Below are 22,327 nucleotides of genomic sequence, written 5' to 3'. Positions count from 1 at the left end.
CAAGAGGCGCCTAACAGGGTTGGCGGCACGAACCCGGAAGTCGGAACTCATTGTCGTCAAATAAATGTAGCATGTATGTTTCACTCTCTGTCACATGCCGTTGGTCCAAGTCAATCGGATGAAGTTTAAAAATTAACATTACGAAGTTTCTCTGGGACGTACTGATTCCGAATAATGAAGTTGAAAAATTAACGTTTCCGAAATACGCTAATTACGCTAACAGAAGCGCTGGTGCTGCGAAGCGCTAGAGGGAGCGCTGCGCTCCCTCCCTTCGATTCCCTCCCTTCGATTCCCTCCCTCTTCTGCTAGCGTTTCTGCGCTAATACGCTAATTTAAAACCCGAAGTTTTTAAAAATTTAAGGTGTGCTGTAGTTGCTCTGAGACGTACTGATTCCGAATATGCCTTTTGGTTTTTCTCTGCGATGAGTAGTTCTCGAGTTATAAGAGGACAAACAAACATACTTTACTGCTTTATATATATAGATATGTATACACACACACACACACACACACACACACACACACACACACACACACACACACACACACACACACACACACACACACACACACACTGCATTCAGAAAGCATTCAGACCCTTCACTTTTTTAACATTTTCTTATGTTGCAGCCTTGTGCTGAAATCGTTTAAATTCATTTTTTTCCCTCATCAATCTACACTCAATACCCCATAATGTCAAAGAGAAAACAGGATTTTAGAAAGTTTTGCAAATTTATTAAAAAGAAAAAACTGAAATATTACATTGACATAAGTATTCAGACCCTTCGCTATGACACTTGAAATTTAGCTCAGGTGCCTCCCATTTCTCTTGATCATCGTTGAGATGTTTCTACACCTTGATTGGAGTCCACCTGTGGTAAATTCAATTGATTGGACATGATTTGGAAAGTCACACACACACACACACCTATCTATATAAGGTCTCACAGCTGACAATGCATATCAGAGCAAAAACCAAGCCATGAGGTCGAAGGAACTACCTGCAGAGCTCAGAGACAGGATTGTGTCGAGGCACAGATTTGGGGAAGCCTACAAAAACATTTCTGCTGCATTGAAGGTTCCCAAGAGCACAGTGGCCTCCATAATCTTAAATGGAAGAAGTTTGGAACAACCAGGACTCTTCCTAGAGCTGGCCGCCCCGGCCATACTGAGCAATCGGGGGAGAAGGGCCTCAGTAAAGAGGTGACCAAGAACCCGATGGTCACTCTGGCTGAGCTCCAGAGATCCTGTGTGGAGATGGGAGAAACTTCCAGAAGGACAACCATCACTGCAACACTCCACCGATCTGGGCTTTATGGCAGAGTGGCCAGACGGAAGCCTCTCCTCAGTGAAATACACATGAAAGCCCACAGAATCTTGTTTCTCACAGTCTGAGAGTCCTTTAGGTGCTTTTTTTTGCAAATTCCAAGCGGAGTTTTTTATATATACGTAGTTGTAAAAACAGTCACGTGAAAAGGAAGTACACCCATGTAAAGTTTTGACTTTTTCAACATAATTTAACATACAGCTATTTGATCTTCATTTCAACATATTGATAGATAAAGGTGATATAATATAATAAATACCATGAAACATTTACATTTTGTAGTCCATTGTATAATTTAAATAAACATAAATGCAAATTTCGCATGTGGAAAAAGTAAGTACACCCTTGGCTCTAATAGGTGGTATTGCCCCCTTTGCAGAAACAACCTCAAGTAGGCGTTTCTTATAACTATCTACCAGTCTCTGACATTGACTGGGGAAATTCTTGCCCACTCCTCCATGCAGAATTCTTTCATCTGTGCGATGTTTGAGGGGTTTCTTGCACGCACAGCTCGTTTCAAATTCCCCCACAACATCTCGATGGGATTTCGATCCGGGCTTTGACTTGGCCATTCCAGAACTCTCCATTTCATTCTTTTCAGCCATTCCTTGTTGGATTTACTGCTATGTTTTAGGGTCATTGTCATGCTGCAAGGTCCACCTTAGGTTGAGCTTCAACTTTCCGACAGATGGCCTCACATTATCCTCAAGCACCCTCTGGTACAATGAAGAATTCATAGTGGATTCTATGATGGTGAGCTGACCAGGCTCTGATGCAGCAAAGCTGCCCCAACCCATACTATTTCCACCACCATGCTTTACAGTTGGTATCAGGTTATTGTGGTCAAATGCTGTCTTTGGTTTTCGCCAAACATGTCTTCTGGTACTGTGGCCAAATAGCTCTACCTTTGACTCATCTGTCCAGAGCACATTGTTCCAGAAGTGCTGGTCTTTGCCTTGGTATTCATTGGCAAACTTCAGTCTTGCCCTGATGTTCTTTCTGGACAGCAAAGGTTTCCTCCTGGCACACCTCCCATGCAGATCAAATTTGTGCAGCCTCTTTCTAATGGTAGACTCGTACACTTTGACATCAACAGTGGCAAGAGCTACCTGTAGGTCCCGTGATGACATTATGGGGTTCTTAGAGACTTCTTTCAGCATCTTGCGGTCTGCTCTTGGGCTGAACTTGCTGGGGCAGCCTGGCCTGAACAAGTTGGCAGTTGTTTGGAATCTTCTCCACTTGTAGATGATCTTCCGGACAGTCGAGTGATTGATTTCAAATTGTTTGGAGATCTTTTTAAATCCCTTCCCAGACTCGTAGGCATCTATAACCTTCTTTCTGAAGGCCTCAGAGAACTCTTTTGATCTAGGCATGGTGACGCCGCACACTTCAACAACAAAGAGCAAACCAAACTAAATGTCTGAGGTTTAATTAAGACAGGTTCCTCCAAGATCCTCTCTTACGATGTTCTAATCATTTGCACCTGAGCTGGTGCACCTGATTCTAATTTTAGGTATTTGAAGTAGTGATAAATGTAGGGGTGTACTTACTTTTTCCACATGCGAAATTTGCATTTATGTTGATTTAAATTATACAATGGACTACAAAATGTAAATGTTTCATGATATTTGTTTTATTATATCACCTTTATCTATCAATATTGTTGAAATGAAGATTAAATAGCTGTATGTTGAAATATGTTGAAAAAGTCAAAACTTTACATGGGGTGTACTTACTTTTTCACGTGACTGTATATATATATATATATATATATATATATATATATATATATATATATATATATATATATATATATATATATATATATATATATATATATACACTCAACCCTCGGCTATCGCGCCTAATTGGTGCCGCTATCGGTGCGCGTTAGCCGAAATCGCGATAGCCGAACTGAAGAATGTATGGTAATAATTCCAATTGGTGCCAGGTCCCCCAAGTTGACCACATATTTAACCTATTTTTGCCACTTTTTTACCAAGTGTTTCTACCATATAAAGAAACATTAACATATAAAGAAACATTAAAACAAGAATCACAAAATGTAAATAAAAATAAAATGGTAAAAAAAGTACTTTTTTACCATTTTATTTACCTTTTTGGGGACGATGAGGGGCTGAGGTGGTTGGGTAGGTTCCGAGGCTTGGGTGGAGTCTTATTGACCACCCCTACGTGCCTCTAACTCGTCCAGGATTGCGTCAGCTGTAGCACCAGAGAAGCGCTCAACGTCAGAGGGCTCGTCAAAGACAGAGGGCTGTGCCTCGTTGCGACGCCGTAAGCAGGGTCGGCGTCATGGGGGGGCATTCGCGGGCCATGCCCACCCAAATGAGTTATTGTGCCCCCCCCCCCCCCACACCCACCCGCAGGCCAAGCCTTTGGCGCCAAACTTGCACGTCGGCTATTGTGTGTGTGTGTGTGTGTGTGTGTGTGTGTGTGTGTGTGTGTGTGTGTGTGTGTGTGTGTGTGTGGGTGGGTGGGTGGGTGGGTGGGTGGGTGGGTGGGTGTAAGTGTAAGTGTAAGTGTAAGTGTAAGTGTAAAAAAAGAGAGACTTTGCAAAATGTTTTTAAATTGGAACTGCGTTGGTGTGTTGGTTGTTAACGGCAAACTCTTATTATCAAGCATTTACATCATAGATTGAGGTCTCGAACAGCAGTTTGTGCCCCCCCCCCCGCCCCCGCGGTTACCCTAATGTCCCCCGATTAGACTTGTCCTGATGCCGAATCTGGCCGTAAGAATTCGGTGATCTGGCGTTGGCGGAGGGAGTTGATTTGGGCATGAGACTGCTCCTCATAACCTGCCAGTGCCGTATTAATAAAGGAGCACCTTGCTTCACTGTTGATTGTTAAATCTTATCGACGTTTCTACATTAATCATGGTTTTGGTAAATACCTCGCACTGTTGACTCATTTATCCCAAATTTCTTTCCAACACTTCGCTTTGTTTCACAATTGTCTATCAACTGCACAATTTCGAATTTCTGAGCGTAAGTTAAGTTCTTCCTCTTCTTGATTGCCCTTGGTTTCTCTTTCCCCACGCTCGGTGAAGACGTAGAACCCTTTCCACCATTTCCGGTGCGCTATAGCACGTATTTGGGACGCAATAGTCGTGTGTGGTGCAGTTTTTTTTAGGTCGCCGTGATAGCAGAGAAACGCGATAGCTGAGTTCGCGATAGCCGAGGGTTCAGTGTATATATATACACACTAATGACCAAAAGTATGTGGACACCCGAACATCACACATCTCATTCCAAAATCATGGGTATTAATATGCAGTCGGTCTCCCCCTTTGCTGCTACAACAGCCTCCACTCTTCTGGGAAGGCTTTCCACTAGATGTTGGAACATTGCTGCTGGGATTTGCTTCCATTCAGTCACAAGAGCATTCGTGAGGTCGGGCACTGATGTTCTTTGGCGTTCCAATTCATCCCAAAGGAGTTCTTTGGGGTTGAGGTCAGGTTTCTGTGCAGGCCAGTCAAGTTCTTCCACACCGATCTCGACAAACCATTTCTGTATGGACCTCGCTTTGTGCACGGGGGCATTGTCATGCTGAAACAGGAAAGGGCCTTCCCCAAACTGTTGCCACAAAGTTGGAAGCACACAATCGTCTAGAATGTCATTGTATGCGGTAGCGTTAAGATTTCCCTTAGCTGGAATTAAGGGGCCTACCCGAACCATGAAAAACAGCTCCAGACCATTATTCCTCCTACACCAAACTTCACAGTTGGCACTATGCATTCGGGCAGGTAGAGTTTTCCTGGCATCCACCAAACCCAGATTTGTCCGTCGGACTGCCAGATGGTGAAGCGTGATTCATCACTCCAGAGAACACGTTTCCACTGCTCCAGAGTCAAATGCCGTCGAGCTTTACACCACTTCAGCCGACGCTTGCCATTGCGCACGGTGATCTTATGCTTGTGTGCGGCTGCTCAGTTGTAGAAACCCATTTCATGAAGCTCCCGACGAACAGTTGTTGTGCTAACGTTGCTTCCAGAGGCAGTTTGGAACTCGGTAGTGAGTGTTGCAATAGTGGACAGATGATTTTTACGCGCTACGTGCTTCAGCACTCGGCGGTCTCATTCTGTGAGCTTGTGTGGCCTACCACTTTGCGGCTGAGCTGCTGTTGCTCCCAGACATTTCCCCTTCACAATAACAGCACTTACATTTGACCAGGGCAGCTCTAGCAGGGCAGAAATTTGACGACTGACTTGTTGGAAAGGTGGCATCCTATGACCGTGCCATGTTGAAAGTCACTGAGCTCTTCAGTACGGCCCATTCTACCCTTCAGACTGTCGGGCATAAACATTGGTCACGGTACATTACCGGGGTATTCAGGGTATTCATAACTGCATTGCAGGGTATTCATAACAACTTAAAATTCTTGTAAAAGTATGCGTCAATCAGAAACTGTTTCAGTGTCCATGGTAATGTAAGACGTTAGTGTAAGACCATATGGGGAAACTTTGATGACCATGAGCTATCCATAAATATTTTTTTAGGTATTGGAACAGTTCTGGAGGGTGAGAACATGACATTTAAAAAATAAATAAATTGTGGACCACCCTAGTAAACACAATAAGGGTTGACTTTGTACACCTGTCTCCTTTGACATGCTGCTGTTTACTCTCCATCTTTTTGCATCCAGAAAGAGGAGGAAAGGGAGAGGCTGCGTCAGTGTAAGGCAAAACAGAAGGGGGAAATGCCAGATTCATGTCATTCAGCTTTTCTATGTGCTTCAGCCTCTGTCAATAAACAATTTTAAATTTTTCGTTTTGATTTTTGACTTTTCGGGTGTTGTCACCCTCTGTCAGGTGGATGATGAGTTGGAGATAAAGGCATACTATGCAGGACATGTGCTTGGTGCTGCCATGTTCCAGATACGTGTGGGCTCGGAGTCGGTGGTGTACACGGTATGACAACAATCTTCTCTTTATTAGTCACCTACCCAGATGGACTATAGGTTTGCTCTCAGTCCGTCTGTCCATCGCACCTGTAGGTTTCTGCAGTTTTTCTGCACTTTTTCCACACCCTTTAACATATTTAACTCACACGTGGAACATGGCTTTATTATGATAAGTTACAGAACAAGTTTGAGTTTCGGGGAGTTTTGCCAATTTTTCACAGAGTTACGCCCTTTTTGTTTGGAAGTAGAACGTCCTTTGGGACCAGTAGGGGACGTGTATTGCAAAGAAATTCTCACTCTTGTTTTAAACCCATTTTTCTCCCTCCATCCTTGTTGATTTATCGCCTGCTGTCATGTAAACCTGCCATAAGTTGAAAAATGCACCCATTGTGGATTATTTTCATATATGCTTTTAGCAATGCTGAAAAAATAACTGCTTAATGGTGTTTTCTCGGCTGACAGGATGGCCTAGACGAACACACACTTGCCTCTAAGCTGTCTAGCCTGGGTTTGAATCCCGACCCAGCTATAATCTGTCATCCCGGTGTTTCACAGGTGGGGTGATTCATCAATGTGTGTGCCGTCCCTCAGATGGACGTTACACCGGGGGTCCCGTCTGCCAGCATGGGTTGGTGGACATTAAAGATACCATGGTGTTCTTCGCAAAGAGTAGACGAGTATCGCCGGCACCATAGCTAAATTCCAAAATTCCTGCCCTAACTTGGTGAATGTCAGACCTGGCCAGGCCGGTTCGTGAAAGACTTGGGCCAAGCTTCCCCCGGCTGACCGTACAAGGTGGGATAATAGTGGTTGTTAAAGAGCAACAACAACCATGGTGTTTTTATGCAGTTGTCCAACCTTATTGAAAAGCTATATGACTTAAAGTGGGAGGCCAACAAATTTGACAGGTGGGAGACTCCTTGTTTGGGAATCACCAAGCACTCTCAAGGACTCGGATTCCATGCTCCAATGTTGCAAGATGAAATTCAAACTTACTATACTCAATGGCACTGCACCAAAATGCCTCGTACACTTGATATCAAATCTCATATATAATTTCAAGGTATCTAAAAATTACTTCCCCAGGCTGAGTGGAGCATTGTATCAGTGGCATGTCTAGCCACACCCCTTAGCAGTGATGCAACCAACAGACATGTACTACACACAGTTTGATCGGGATCCGGTGTTTTACTTTTTTATTATCATTATTATTTTAAAAAATCTTTCCACATTCTTATTCTGGATAACATCACAGAATACACAATTTGACATCATCACATTGAAAACCTCTTGGTGAACTTGTAATTTATGTGTTTTCGTTCTCATACAATTTCTGTCGTCATTTGCTACATACTAGACACCATCTTGGCCACATTCTTTATATCCTTGAACAATTTTGCCCGCAGTTTCTGTGCCCGCAATCCCAGTCTGTATCATTGTTTTATGTTTATGTTCCTCCTACAACAATATGGAGTTAGAAAGCACACTCATCCCCACAGTACTGCTCCTTGTATTTGGTTTACTTTGTTCTCTTCCCTGTCCGTTAGTCATATTTGCAATGATTTGGTTAGTTAGGTGAGCTATTGCCAACATCCTGGCCAATTGCCAAATTCCAAATTCCTGCTCTAACCTATGGGGGACACTGCACCAGCGGCACAGCTACACCCGCAGCAAATCATCGCCACCTCCTCCCCCTCATCCTCCCAGGCCTAAAATATCCTCTCTTTTTTTGCCCCTCCCCTCCCCCTTCCCTTTTCAGGGAGACTACAACATGACACCAGACAGGCATCTTGGGTGAGAGTTACATGGAAATGATGTACATGTCTCGCATGGATTACCAATTATACCAAACGACAATCAACGCTGCACCATGTATTGATTATATTGCTCCAAGATGGCGATTCATCTTATTCGTATTTGCATATAGAGCTGTACAAATTTCGAACTATTTTATTGTCGATGTGGTCGAGTTGGCACATGTTCGCAAGGGTTGAAATACTCGACTCTTTTGTTCGCATGCACCCATTGCAAAATATTTCATTGAAGACTAATATTATTTTATTAGCCCAAATAATATGCCTTTAATGATTTTATTTGGTCACGGTACGGTATAAACTTGTTGTACGTGGACAGTAGCAAATGCTTTGATTGATAATTATAATTGGACGTTGCATTGGCCAATTCCCAATTTGCACCATGCCATGTATAAATTCCTCATATTGACAAATGACCTGTGACATGTTACTTTGGGCAAACTCTGTCTGGTACTATATCACAGGTGGAATGGCTGACAGGATAGCCTTGAGGTATGCACACTCGCCTCTAAGATGTCTAGCTTGGGTTTGAATCCCGACCCAGCTATAAACTGTGATCCCAGTGTTTCACAGTCATGGTGATTCATCAATGTGTGTGCCGTCATTTTGGATGGACATTAAACGGATGTCCCATCTGCCAGCATTCGTTGGTGGACGGTAAACATCCCATGGTGACCTTCGCGTAGATTAGGCGAGCTATCGCTGGCACCACAGCTGAATTCCAAATTCCTGCCTTAACCAGCAGAGGGCATTGCATCAGCGGCACAGCCACACCCTCAGCCAATGATGCTACCCAGCATCCTTGTGCTGCCTACAAACTAAGAAGACAGGTGTAATTTTTGTCCCTTTGCTGAACAGCATGGATTGCTTGGAGCACCTTTATTTGGTGGTATGACTCTGCATATGTTATTCTGAGTCATGATGTAGGGTGTACATTGTACCCATAGTGCCGCATGGATTGACAAGTGCCGACCTGACCTTCTCATTACGGAATCGACATATGCCACAACGATTAGAGACTCAAAGCGGTGTCGAGAGCGAGATTTCCTCAAAAAGGTTCACGATTCGGTGGAAAAAGGTGGAAAGGTAGGTCCTTGAGATTGTTGTTTACAATACATCATTGTTATGTTTGTGATGGTGATTGGTGGAAGGAGTTGTGGCGGAGATGGGTAAAATCCGACTCCATGATGAAAAGTAAGATGAGGTAGAGCAGGCAGAAGCAAGAGAGTGGGATGGAGAATGACTGAATGATGCAGAACCACCACCGACAGCGATGGACTGCCAGAGGGAAAAGCACACAGAGATGGTTGTTTTTGTGCCAACTGCGCGTTTCTCAGTTGCGGGGCAGTTTGATCCTGTCAGCCGTGTATTCTCTAGCTACTGCCCTCTTCCACCAGCAACCTACCTTTACAACCAATGTGTCTCACTTCCTGCCTGATGCTCCCATAACCTTATTTAGTGTGCATTTATGCGTGCGCTTGTTTTACGACTGCCCGGACAATCAGCTGTGTCCTGTCTACAGGTTTGTGTGTGCATGCGCAATAAGGTTCTTACTTTAGGTAAATAACTATTTTGAGGTTTGCCAATGCGATTATGTGAAGTATAAGGTGTTGTGGAATTAGTGTAAGATTTATAACATCCTTTAAGATGTTGATGCTTTCAGAATAGCTGTTACTGTTGAATGGATTGACAGACTTTTGTGTTGCTTCCCATAAAGGCCTGCTCTTGATTTGATAGTTAATTCTATTTTACTTTGGATAATAGTCTTTTTAATTTCTAAAGAATAGGTTATTGTGTATATTTTAAATTTTGAACGAAACAAATATTAGATTTTTGTTGCACATTTGCAAAAAGGTGCTTTCAGATTTTTATCTTCATAAATTACCAAAAGACACATCACAGAAGAACAAACACATCACGAGGCCCCTGTCCTTTTACTTGAACCTCAAAAACATTGGTTAAACAAAATTGACAAATCGATGCTATATATATGTATATATATATATATATATATATATATATATATATGTATATATGTATATATATATGTATATATGTATATATATATATATATATGTATATATATATATATATATATATATATATATATATATATATATATATATATATATATATATATATATATATATATATATATATATATATATATATATATATATATAGGATTTGAATCTGAGAGCTCATGGATCTCACCAGTTGTGTGGCAGATAGATGAACCCGATTAATTGCTCCGACTTTATTTATTGAAAGAAGACACAACTGGTTAGTTCAATCCTAAATATGAAATTTCGCCAAGTTGATATTTTTTATTACTGTTCTTCAAATTGATCAATATAACCCAATAATTTATTATTTAAATTCTCTTTTTGTGTAAATTTTAATTTGACTCCATGACCGTCTTGGGTTGCATCATTTGGTCTGTCGGAGAGTAGGATGTTAGCAATACAAACGAAACAGAACATTTAACAATGCAGAGCCTCACCGGTGTATCTGTCTCAGCCAACCCTTTCCCAATGGATGGAATTGTAGAACATTGATGGAAATACGCTAACTGCCGAGTGAAGCAAGGAGAGGATGACGTTTCTGACCCTTTGCTTTGGAACAAAATAGGCAAAGGGTTAATGATCAATCCCATTGTGTTAAAGGCTTAATCAAATGGTCACATAATAACCCTTTCATAAACTGTGGAGCTATGTTAAAGTAGGCCACCAGGAGGCGCTATATTGAGGTTGATCTGCAGGCAGGTTCACACGCTTGTGCACGCACAAACATTCGCTCACTCAATCACTCTCACTCATTCGCTCACTGACACACCGACCAATAACAACAGATCCTCCCTTTCGGGCGAGATAAATTGGAGTTCTAATCGGTACTGTTTGATTCATTAAAACATTGCCTCTGAGTTGGTGCAAGTGGGATTTGTAGTTTGGGCGCATCAGTTGTTGTGGGAGACGTTTGTGGTTTGTTTGCTCACACGGTATTTATTTGCTACAGTGTATTTTTGTTTTCTCTGTGCCTTTGTGTTTATGGTAGTTTTGACCTGTTTTGCAGGTTTTAATCCCGGTATTTGCTCTTGGCCGTGCTCAGGAGCTGTGCATCTTGCTGGAAACTTTCTGGTGGGTAAACTATCCTCAAAATAAACGATTTCTTAACGAACACTCAACCAAGAAAAACAAAACAACTGTTTTAGTTGTGAACTCAAGAAGTGTATTTTATTTATTAGTTATTTTTGTCTGTATACTCTGCACATTTTAAAAATATTTTTTTAAATAGAATTATTGATTGTAATACAACAACAAACAACCACCTTCAGAGGCCATTTTTCCCCGCAGAGCTGGGGTTGGCCTTTTTTGGGAACCGTGGTCCCCTTTATGAAGCAATGTTTTATGGCCGGATGCCCTTCCTGCCAACTCTGTTAGTCGCCTCTTGCGACACACAGGGAATTACCAGTGAACGGGTACTCAATGAGCCGACCTCGGATGGATGACAGGCTGAGTCAACCCCCCTGGCGTTAATTCAGCGATTGACCGGGATTCGAACCCATGATCTTAGGATCCCAAGCCGGCACCCTAACTGCTAAGCCAACACCAGCATTGTAATGTTATATTATATATGGTAAAACCATTATACATGGTAACAAATATAAATGGGTTTTTCTCAGGCAGTCCGGAACATCATTTCTGACGCGGGTTGTGAACGATAATGCATACTTGCAAAGAAGCCACATTTAAGAGGATTTGTGCCCTGAGTTGTTAGGTGTATTTTTTAAATCGGCCTTACAAAATCAAAACAGGGCCCGCCCTCTTTCAGCACCGAACTAAGTGTCAGCACCTGACCATAAACAGGCAATACAGCTTTATTGTGATAGACTTTGATTCCATGGAGTAGTTTAAAATTGGTCTTAAAAAAACAGCCATCTTTATGTACACTCAGTGAGGAAATGTTTCAATGGGCTTTTGAGAACGTTCATTTGCTGGCAGCGATTGCAAACATAACTAATGCTGAGGTGAACTTACAATTGACGATTTAACGGAAATTCTAACATTCTTGACATGAAAAGGTTACTTTCCAAGGGGACCTTACAGTATTGCAAAAGTGTAGGTGCATATTATACATGGTAACAAACAAATTCCATATATTTAATAATAAGTTTGGGGTTGCATTGTCTTCGGAAAACTATGGTATAAAAATCCATGCGTGCTAAGGGTTGGTCTGCGTAGTGGGTTAGAGCGTGCACTCCGAGTCTGGAGGTTTAAAGCCCGTCAGTCATACCAAAGACTTTAAAATGGTACATGCTGCTTCCTTGCTTGATGTTCAGCATTTAAATGGTTTGGAGCATGGACAATCCCCATATGTTGACATCCATGGAGAGGAAGAAGTGCCCCGCTGAGTGCTATGAGAAAAGTGGCGCCATTGTTGTGACGTCACTGGCACGCAGAGTACCCCGGGAAGTGACGGCGCTCCCCCCTCCCCCCTTCAAGCTCAGTTGCTGTGTTTGTCTTGTATAACAGTCGTGTGTGTGTGTGTGTGTGTGTGTGTGTGTGTGTGTGTGTGTGTGTGTGTGTGTGTGTGTGTGTGTGTGTGTGTGTGTGTGTGTGTGTGTGTGTGTGTGTGTGTGTGTGTGTGTGTCACCTTCACAATGAGCCAATATCGTGTTAATTTTTTTTTTAAACTTGCCTCTGTGTTGGGATCCCAAGGTAATAATAATAATAATAATACATTTATTTTATATAGCGCTTTTCAAGAAGCCCAAAGGCGCTTTGACAGAGTACAAAAAACAAGTGCAAAAAGACAAGAATCAATAGGTAAATAATCAAAGCAAAAGGAAGGAGAAGGAGAAGAGATAGTCAGGGGTTAAATGCTGTGGGTTAAATGTTGAATGCAGTGTTGAACAGGTAGGTCTTGAGTGATGTTTTGAATGTGGTGAGTGAGGAGAAGTCTCTGATGGTGTGAGGTAGTGAGTTCCAGAGGGTGGGAGCAGCGATGGAGAAGGCCCTGTCCCCCCAGGATCTGAATTTGGTCCGCAGGGGGTGGGTGGGGGGGGGGGGGGGGGTCAGGAGGTTGGTACCAGCAGAGCGGAGGTTGCGGGTGGGAGTGTGTCTGGAGAGGAGGTCAGCCAGGTAGGATGGGGCCAGGTTATGGAGGGCTTTGTAGGTCAAGAGGAGGATTTTATACTGGATTCTCTGGGGGATGGGGAGCCAGTGAAGCTTGTAAAGGACGGGGGTGATGTGGTCACGGGTCCGGGAATGGGTGAGTAGACGGGCAGCGAAGTTCTGAATGTATTGGAGTTTATTGATGATTATTGAGGGTGAACCAAAGAGGAGGCTGTTGCAGTAGTCCAGACGGGAGGTGATGAAGGCGTGGATGAGGGTTTCTGCAGTCGTGGAGGAGAGGGGTGGACGGATACGGGCGATGTTTTTCAGGTGAAAGAAGGCTGTCTTTGTGATCTGTTTAGTGTATTTGTCGAAGGAGAGGGTTTGGTCAAAGATGATGCCAAGATTCCGGATGTGAGGGGAGGTGGATACTGGGAAACCGTCGATGTTGAGGGCAAAGTTATGGGTGGATTTGGTGAGCGTTTTTGGGCCAATGATGATTATTTCAGATTTATCATAGTTAAGTTTGAGGAAGTTGATTTGAAGCCAGGATTTTATTTCAGTGATGCAGTTTGTCAGGATAGAGTGGGTGGCGGTGGAGATGGACTTGGTGGAGATGAAAAGCTGGATGTCATCGGCGAAGCAGTGGAATTGGGGAGAAGGGGGGAGAAGTACCTGCCGGGAATCTGTACTTGGTTTCTTGTCCTGGTGCCACCTTATCAAATACATTTGGTGTATGTTCCCCTTCCATTCTCTTGCCCACCTCAAACGGCCTCACCTCGGTCTGTGGATATCCCACCTTATTGTCTCATATCCACTGCCTTCTTGACTCTGTGTATTTCACTCCCAAGAAGGGAGCAAAAGTTCTGTCCAGCCTCAAGTGACCAAGGTACAGATCCCATATAAATGTGTTGATTTTTCCGTTGTCTCATATTGATCTCCATCATTTTCTCTTCCTCACTTGTGGCCAGTCATACATCGGATCTTGTTCTAACTTGTAATGCTGATCATTTGGCTGGTATTGCTCATAAAATGCTCCCTTTTTCTGATCACGTGGTTATTATACTTTACTTTTCCTTGACTGAAAATCTTACATCAGAAGAGGTCTGTGTGATATACCATTCAACATGAATTCTCTGGATATTCAACAGTTCATTTCGAAATTATCAAATTTGATTGCACTCTTGTACCTCTGATGATCCTGAAAAGCTGTTTTTAAATGCACTTGATTCTTCTTCTCCACTTATCACTGGATCTCCCAAATCAAATAAGGGCCTCCTTTGTTTAATGCTGATTTCACTCTCCTAATACAACCTGCTCCTAATTGGAGGGAAAATACAACAAAATTCAGACAGTTGTTGTTTCGTATGCAGCCTGCAGCTGCTGGTTGCATCATTTTTCTGGAAGCGTGGCTGTGCCGCTGAGGAATTGCTCCTGGTACCAGTAATCTGGCAGTCATTTTGCTGATCTCATAAGGGTGATTTGCTGAGTCAGCCCACCTGGTGTTATTTCAACGGAATGACAGGGGCTCAAACTCAAGACCCTAAGATCTTTAAGCCAGCCACCTTAACCGTTAAGCCCACACCAGGCATACGTTCTGACAGTGACTCAGTCGGTGACTTTAAAAACAACTACTGTTTATTTCATTATTTTTTTGCCACAGCAAAAGCCTCTACCTTGTTTAAAAACCACTCTTATAGCATGAAGAGGTTATCCTCTGTTATTGATAAACTTCCAAGCACGGTCTGGGTCCGAGGTCCTTTCCTACTGTCTCTTTTGCTGCTATTTTCCAGGCCAAGGCCTCACTTATTCCGAGTTCTCTTTCCAAGCACACTCTTATTCCCATACCCGTTGTATTCCCACCCTATTTCATTTTGGATCACTTCTCACTTGTTAATTTAGATCAGTTGTTCTTAACCTTTTTTTTGGTGTCCGCACCCCTTCGGTTCTCAGAATATTTTCTTACACCCTTTGTCAAAAATCAATGACTTAGGACTGGTCTTATAATTAAAGACTTAGATTTAGATTCTTAGCACTCCTTTGTTTTCACAGGGAAACTCCAAATACAGCACGTTTCACACCCCAGGTTAAGAACCACTGGTTTTGATGTAGACATCCAGAGCACACACACACTCTCTCTCTCTGCCAGTAACCCACTTCCGGTGAAACTCCCAAAATCCAGGCTCACTGCTCATCCTCATCTCCTTTTTTCTTCTTTTCTCTCGCCTGTGGAACCAACTCTCTCAGTCTGTTCAATCTTCTTCTTCCCTCCAGAGCTTCAATATGGCTGTTAACCTCCTCCTCAGGTCATTCACATGCATATTCATCTCTCTACCCTCAATAACCTCCCCCCATCCAAGTCCACTATTTCCTCTCCAGGTTATGTTTTTTCTTTTCTCCCCTCTACCTCCACCCACCATTCTGTCTTTTATTCCATTGCTTTTTTATCCCCAGTTTTCCCTTGTTGTTCTTTCAGACCCCTTCTTGCTGTGTTTGCACTTGTATCCAACTTGTTCACCTCTTGTCCTCGTCTTTCTTCATCCTCCTCCTACTGCTCCTCTTACTTTCATTTTTACCCTCACCCATCCTTCCTCTTAGTGTCCCTCTGCTAATGGAGCATGCATGATTAGGGGAAAAATGCACTTTTGAACTACCTACAACTTAGGTCATTCTAGCCAAAAACTCAGCTTCTTTTTAAAGTTATCTATTGCACACCGCTCCTTTCCTATGCCATCTCCAGGTGCTGCATGACGTCATCGCCGGGCACCGATGGGGGCCCTGCAATGATACGCGCTGAAAGGGAGTACTCAGTTTTCACTCCGGTTGTTTGTTCGTTTGTTTGTTTGTCCGGGCGATATCTCAGCCATCCTTTGAGATAGGAAATTGACATTTCCGCACAACAGTGAGCAAGTGCTTTGGCATAAACGGTATTTTTTGTTTTTTGATCAATGAATTAATTGATTAGTTACTTAATTATTATCGATTAATTAAGTACTTATTTGTTTCCTTTTTCATCTGGGCAATATCTCGGGCACCTTTTGAGTTAGCAAGCTGATATTTGGACATGACAACGACCAAGCGATTTTGCTGTAAAGGGTATTATTGATTTATTAGTCCCCTACCGGTGTGCACCAGAGGGGACTATAGGTTTGCACGCCGTCCCTCCGTCCATCTGTCTGTCTGTCAGTCCGTCATGCAAAGAACAGTTTTCCAGACTTTTTTTCTAAACGCTTAATGCTAATGATTTCAAACTTGGCACATGGTTTCCTCATGATAGGTTACAGATGAAGTTCGAACTTCACGACGTTTCGATCATTTTGGACAAAGTTATGGCACTTTGAACTTTGGGAATTCTGATAATTCTGATGATCCTTAACTCAGTGCCATTTTAAGTTTTAATTTACTTTAAAAACCAATTTCTCTGCAATAATAGGACCGAATGAGATCAAATTTTCACCGTAGGGGGGACTCGGTCTGTAGAATATTTTAATGGTAATTATGACGTCACAGGTCACAGGTCACATGGTTTGGCCGCCATATTGTTTTTCGTGAAAACACGAAAACCCCTTTTTCTCTGCAACAGCTGAACAGATCGAGGCCAAACTTTGCAGGCAGAATCGCATACCCATGACAAACAAAAATGTCAGTGGGCATGATGTCATGCGTCACATGGTTTCAGAGTTATGACGTTTTTAAGCATGAACCTTTAAAACCGAGCTCCTCCGTCATTTTTGATCCAATAGAGGGGAAACTTCACAGATCTGTTCAGCATGTCAGTCTACTAAAATGTCCTTTTGGAATTTGCGATAGGGCACGTGGTTTGGCAGATATCGTTCATTAAACGAAAATATTTTTAAAAAATGGATACCTCTTGTTTATTCTAGAGTTCTCCTCAAGCCGCACCGCACGCCCTCAGCCTCATCTGCGAACGTCAAAAGCGCGACACAGCGCACGCTTTCGGGAGGGGCGGAGCCAAGCCGAACAACATATATACACAAAGAATTAAGTTAAGCACCCCTACACAACGAATTAAGGTAAGCACCCCCTAATATATATTCTTTGTGTATATGTATACATTGGCATATATTCTAAGGTATGTGAGATCAAATAATGATTGGTATGACATTAGCAATTATCCATTGATGAAATGCAGATGAGTGCACTCATCTGTGACGCCCATCGCTCGTGCAGCACGATCACGTGGGTCCTACACACGTTATTGACGCAAAGATCGCTAGAGGTCTTCTCAGAACAATGACTGTACGTTAGAAAACATAAACGTCATCCACACTGTCCGTGATGGACCTATAGCTCCATACTTAAATTGAGGTGAAAATATGCCTAAAATTCCCAAAAAATTTCACCTTAAATTATTCAGAATAAAATATTGAAAACGGCATGATTGTTATGTTTTTATGTGACCATAATATCACTTCTCCAGAAAATATAGCAATATCATGGGTATATTACACTGTTTTGACAACAACAAACTTGTAATGTGCGAGGTTGTAAAAAAACGGGGGGGGTGCTTAACTTAATTCTTTGTGTATATATATACACATCGATCATTGATCGTGAACCGGAAAATGTAATAAATTACTGATATTTAGCGACTCGAAAGGTTCTTTATCAACAACTTCTTTTCTCGTGCTTCTGCTGACCTGTCTGCAAGGTCTATAAATCGAAGTCCCGAGTGTGAATCACAGGTGAGCCCGTCCTGAGGTAATTAGCGATTGGGAACGATTCAGAACCTGTGGGTAAATAACCCTTGGTAATTTCCCCAACAGTTTTCCGGACAACAGACTGCCGGTAGGGGACATGTATTGCAGCGCAATACTCAGAATGCTTGTTGATTAATCGATTGATTATTTAATTATTTGATTATTGACTTAATTTAAAAAAAAAAATTTTAAGTTTCAGATTCGGATGAAACGGTGGAGGTTTAGGTATTTTATTTGCCAATTGATTAATAATTTTATTATTTTACCATTATTATTTATTTATTTTCATTATTAATCACTTATTTATTTACTTTCTCATCTGGGCAATTTCTCAGGCACTTTTTGAGCTAGGAAGCTTATATTTGGACACGACAATGACCAAGTGATGTGTCTCTAAAGTCTAAAGGATATTTTTTGATTTATTGATGAATCAATTAATCGATTTATTATTTATTGATTAATCAATCAATTATTTATTTTTTCCAATAAATGACTTATTTAATTATTTTTCAAAAAGTTACAGCTTCAGATAAAACATTGGTGGTTGAGGTATGCTCTTAGCCAATTGATTAAAAAATTATATTATGACTATTAATTATATATTTTAATTACGCAATTAATCAATGAATTATTGTACACCTCTCCCTCCCAATACTGTCTCTATGTGCTGCAGGGCGGTATCGCTGGGCGCTGAAGGCTCCCCGGCAATACTGCACTGGAGGATCTTTATTTATTTGGCATGGGGGCGGTGTACTTTGAATGTATCTATACTTGTTTTCATTATATTTGTATTAGCAATAAACATGATGTCTCTTTGCAGGGAGCGGATGAACCTGAAGGCTCCGATCTACTTCTCCACCGGCCTGACAGAGAAAGCAAACCACTACTACAAGCTATTCATTACATGGACCAATCAGAAGATTCGTAAAACATTTGTACAGCGAAACATGTTTGAATTCAAGCACATCAAGCCTTTTGATCGCTCATACACTGACAACCCTGGGCCCATGGTATGTGTTTTGTCCACCCGGGCCCAGTTTGCAAGGTTCCTATGTTTGCTCATGTATGTTCATATTTTCCCAAGTGCACCGTATTTTAAGCCGAGTATACTCGGCATCTACGAGGATTTTTCAAGCTGACGTGGACTTTTCACCCCTCAGCCCAAATTGGGCAAAGGGGTATTGTCATCACGGGCGTCGTCCGGGCGTCCGTCAACTTTTGGTTTCCGTCAATTTCAAGGAGAACAGCTTGTCCGATTAAATCCATTTTTACAGTGTGTTGGGGTTGGGTAGAGGAAGGTTCCTTTCGAAAATGGGCACGCTGCGATTTTTCAATATGGCCACAATGGCAACCATCCGGGCGTCTGTCAACTTTTGGTTTCCGTCAATTTCAAGGAGAACGGCTTGTCCGATTAAATTCATTTTTGCAGTGTGTGTTGGGGTTGGGTAGAGGAAGGTTCCTTTCGAAAATGGGCACGCTGCGATTTTCAATATGGCTGCCACGGTAGCCATCTTTAAATTGGTTTCCGTCAATTTTGAGCAGAACGGGTTGTCCGATTAAATCCATGTTTGCAGTGTTTGTTGGGGTTGAGTCGAGGAAGGCGCCTTTCGAAAATGGGCGCGCTGCGATTTTCAATATGGCCGCCCCGGCAGCCATCTTGAAATTGGTTTCCGTCAATTTCGAGCGGAACGGCTTGTCCGATTAAATCCATTTTTGCAGTGTGTGTTGGGGTTGAGTAGAGGAAGGTTCCTTTCGAAAATGGGCACGCTGCGATTTTCAATATGGCCGCCATGGCAGCCATCTTGAAATTCGTTTCCACCATGCATGGGCTGAGGGATTACGCCCGCTTTGCAGTGCTATTTATTATTTTTATTATCCTTGTGTTGCCTGGTTTTGGCTTAGTGGTTAGGGTGCCGGCTTGGGATCGTAGGATCCTGGGGTTGAATCCCAGTCGATCGCTGAATTAACGCCAGGGGGGTTGACTCAGCTTGTCATCCTTCCGAGGTCGGCAAATTGAATACCAGTTCACTGGAAATTCCCTGCGTGTCGCAGGGTGACTAACAGGGTTGGCGGCAGTAAGGGCATCCAGCCATAAAACATTGCTTCAAAAAAGTCCATGGTACCTGAAAAAGGCCAACCCCCTCTTTCTTTGGAAAAATGGCCTCTAAAGGTGGTTCTTGTTTTTCTTCTTCTATCAAACTCGTAAAAGTATTTTTTTACTAAATTTCAGCATTTAACTGTCATTGTGTACTCTGAGCAAGTGATGCAGGAAGTGACATTGATGCTGGTCAAAACGTTCTGGGACAAACCAAGATGATGGCCAACCTAGTTAAGTGTGCTATGGAATCGAGTTTTTAGCCTGCGCTCGCGAAGTGAAAAGCAGGGTTGGCAATTGCTTGCGTACGTGTGGCATGCATGTTTACATTTTTAAAATTTACTTTCTCTGCAACCGTTGGTCTGATTGACAGGAAATTTTACCATAGGAGTGCCTCCACCTGTAGATTTTTAAAATTCATAATTATGACGTTATGGATCATGTGGTACAGACGCCATCTTGGAAAAACGTTACGCCTCTATATCACCGAAACTGCACAATGGCAAAAATTGAAACATGGCTCATTGGCAAGTACTCCCTATGGGGAATAAGAGATGTTTATGATTATCATCTGAATCGATGAACGATTTCTACATACAACCAACTGCTGTTCTACAAGCAAATGTTAAATTTGTTGAACAGATAATTTTGTGGAATTGCCATGACTCCAGATTTAAAATACGAGTAATTTGATGTCGGTGTTTGAAGTGTGGAAACTCTTTCATTCACACTTTAGATTCGATAATGCAAGTGCAAGGTGGATATCAATTAATCAGTGTACTATTTTAGTGTTTGTTATTTTGAAGTAAAACCTCAAAGCACTTTACAAAGAAAGATGAGTATAAATTAAGAAAAAGCAACCGTAATAGATGGGATTTTGAGAGATTCAAAAACGATGTTAGTTGAGATTGTAGCAATATTAAAGGTGGTGGTTTCCACAGTTGAGTAAATTTTAAGAAATTCCGGTCACCAAACATCTTTTCCTTTTGTGAGTGTCTACCTGGAAATTCCCATTACATTTCAGCTCTTTTGCAGGTGTTTACTATGTCGGTAATGTAGGCAGCACCCAATGTATGTTTAGCTTTAAAGGTTTTCAGAAAAAAAAGTATATATATATATATATAGTACATATATATTGTTATGGATTTGAGAATGGTGTTTTTTTTTTGTGTTGTAAAATATCACCCTCCTTCCTCCAGTTGTTGTGTATAAAGGTCAAAGGTCGTTCCCGTAGTTATTTCACATACCACACATAGCCAATCATATATCCTTCTATACAGTTATCTCCTTATTCTATGTAGGTTAAGGCCTTGTCTTCCATTAATTATCACTCCATTGCACCAAATTCAAATAAGGTAGATTCCCTGCACATCCCCCCCTTTCGTCAATTGCCAACTGCACTGGGCGGTTTGCTGCATTCTGCCGCTGGTGTGCGGTTGTGTTTGTTTTCACCCCAAACTCCATTGAGCACGAGGTCATCTCGGAGCGGAAGGTGGGAGGAGTCAGCCCAGCGCCAGGAACAAGGCGTGGCCTTGCCAACGCCTCCTCTGGGGGCGGGATCGGTGGGCCCTCGTGGCCAATCAGGGCCGAGGCGACCTCACCGATGGGCGTGTCCTGGAGGCCGGCGGCTTGATCGCCCGAGGCGAGATATAAGCGCGCGCGGAAGCCTTTGTGAGAGAGAGGGGAGATATATGGCGAAGAGACAGCGAACCATTAAGTTCAAGAGGGAGGAGTCCAGACAGCGAGTTCAAGAGAGGCAGAGAGATAAGAGAGTGAGAGTCCTGCGAGTTGCGAGACAGAGAGAGAGAACCCGTCACGCCAGACCCCCCACCAGCAGCGTTGGCTCCACCAGGCAGCTCCGACCCGTTACCCCGCGGGAACCAGGATCGGTGGCATCGGTGGCCGTCGAGGTCCAGCCCGACGTCCCGTGCGGGATCAAGCTCCAGCCAGCTCCGTGCCTTCCTCTCCCTCCAGCCATCCACCTCCTGCCATTCCTGTCATCATCCCCCGTGTAAGTGTGCTCGTAGTCTGTCTTTGTGTGTCTTGTCCCTGGGTATAAGTAAGACTGCCATAGGTAAGCTAGCGTTGCACTGTATCTCCTTGCTTCTGTCTGTCTTTTATTTTATTATCCTTCCTTCTTCCTTGGTTTCTTTAATTGTGTAAATAGTAGTAATAAATAGTATTCGTATTCCCAACCTTTTGCCGTTGTCTTCTTCTTCTTCACATCCGTCGTCTTTGTCTTTTCCCCATTGAAAACCTGTGGCACGATTTGGCCAACGTTCAAGGATCGGGTTTAGTCCTTGTCAATAGTTTGTGCCGCGGTTGCTAAAACCGCTC

The 22,327-nt window shown here is 42.6% G+C and overlaps 1 protein-coding gene across 3 annotated transcripts in view; it reads left to right on the top strand.

Annotated features, from left to right (window-relative positions):
• Positions 1–22,327, top strand: part of INTS11 (integrator complex subunit 11) — a 108,331-nt gene that overhangs the window by 21,575 nt on the left and 64,429 nt on the right. For all 3 annotated transcript variants that reach the window (XM_068120461.2, XM_078780040.1, XM_068120459.2), the window contains 5 exons: positions 6,155–6,253; positions 8,006–8,040; positions 9,008–9,146; positions 11,133–11,197; positions 18,716–18,905. In XM_068120461.2, the coding sequence (XP_067976562.2) occupies positions 6,155–6,253; positions 8,006–8,040; positions 9,008–9,146; positions 11,133–11,197; positions 18,716–18,905 (528 nt within the window). The remainder of the gene's footprint in view (positions 1–6,154; positions 6,254–8,005; positions 8,041–9,007; positions 9,147–11,132; positions 11,198–18,715; positions 18,906–22,327) is intronic.

The sequence above is a fragment of the Myxine glutinosa genome, chromosome 6, assembly GCF_964187855.1.
Source record: "Myxine glutinosa chromosome 6, kmMyxGlut1.1, whole genome shotgun sequence".
Taxonomy (NCBI): Eukaryota; Metazoa; Chordata; class Myxini; order Myxiniformes; family Myxinidae; genus Myxine; species Myxine glutinosa.
The sequence above is the reverse complement of the archived record's forward strand: the minus strand, read 5'-3'. Positions and strand labels throughout refer to the sequence as shown.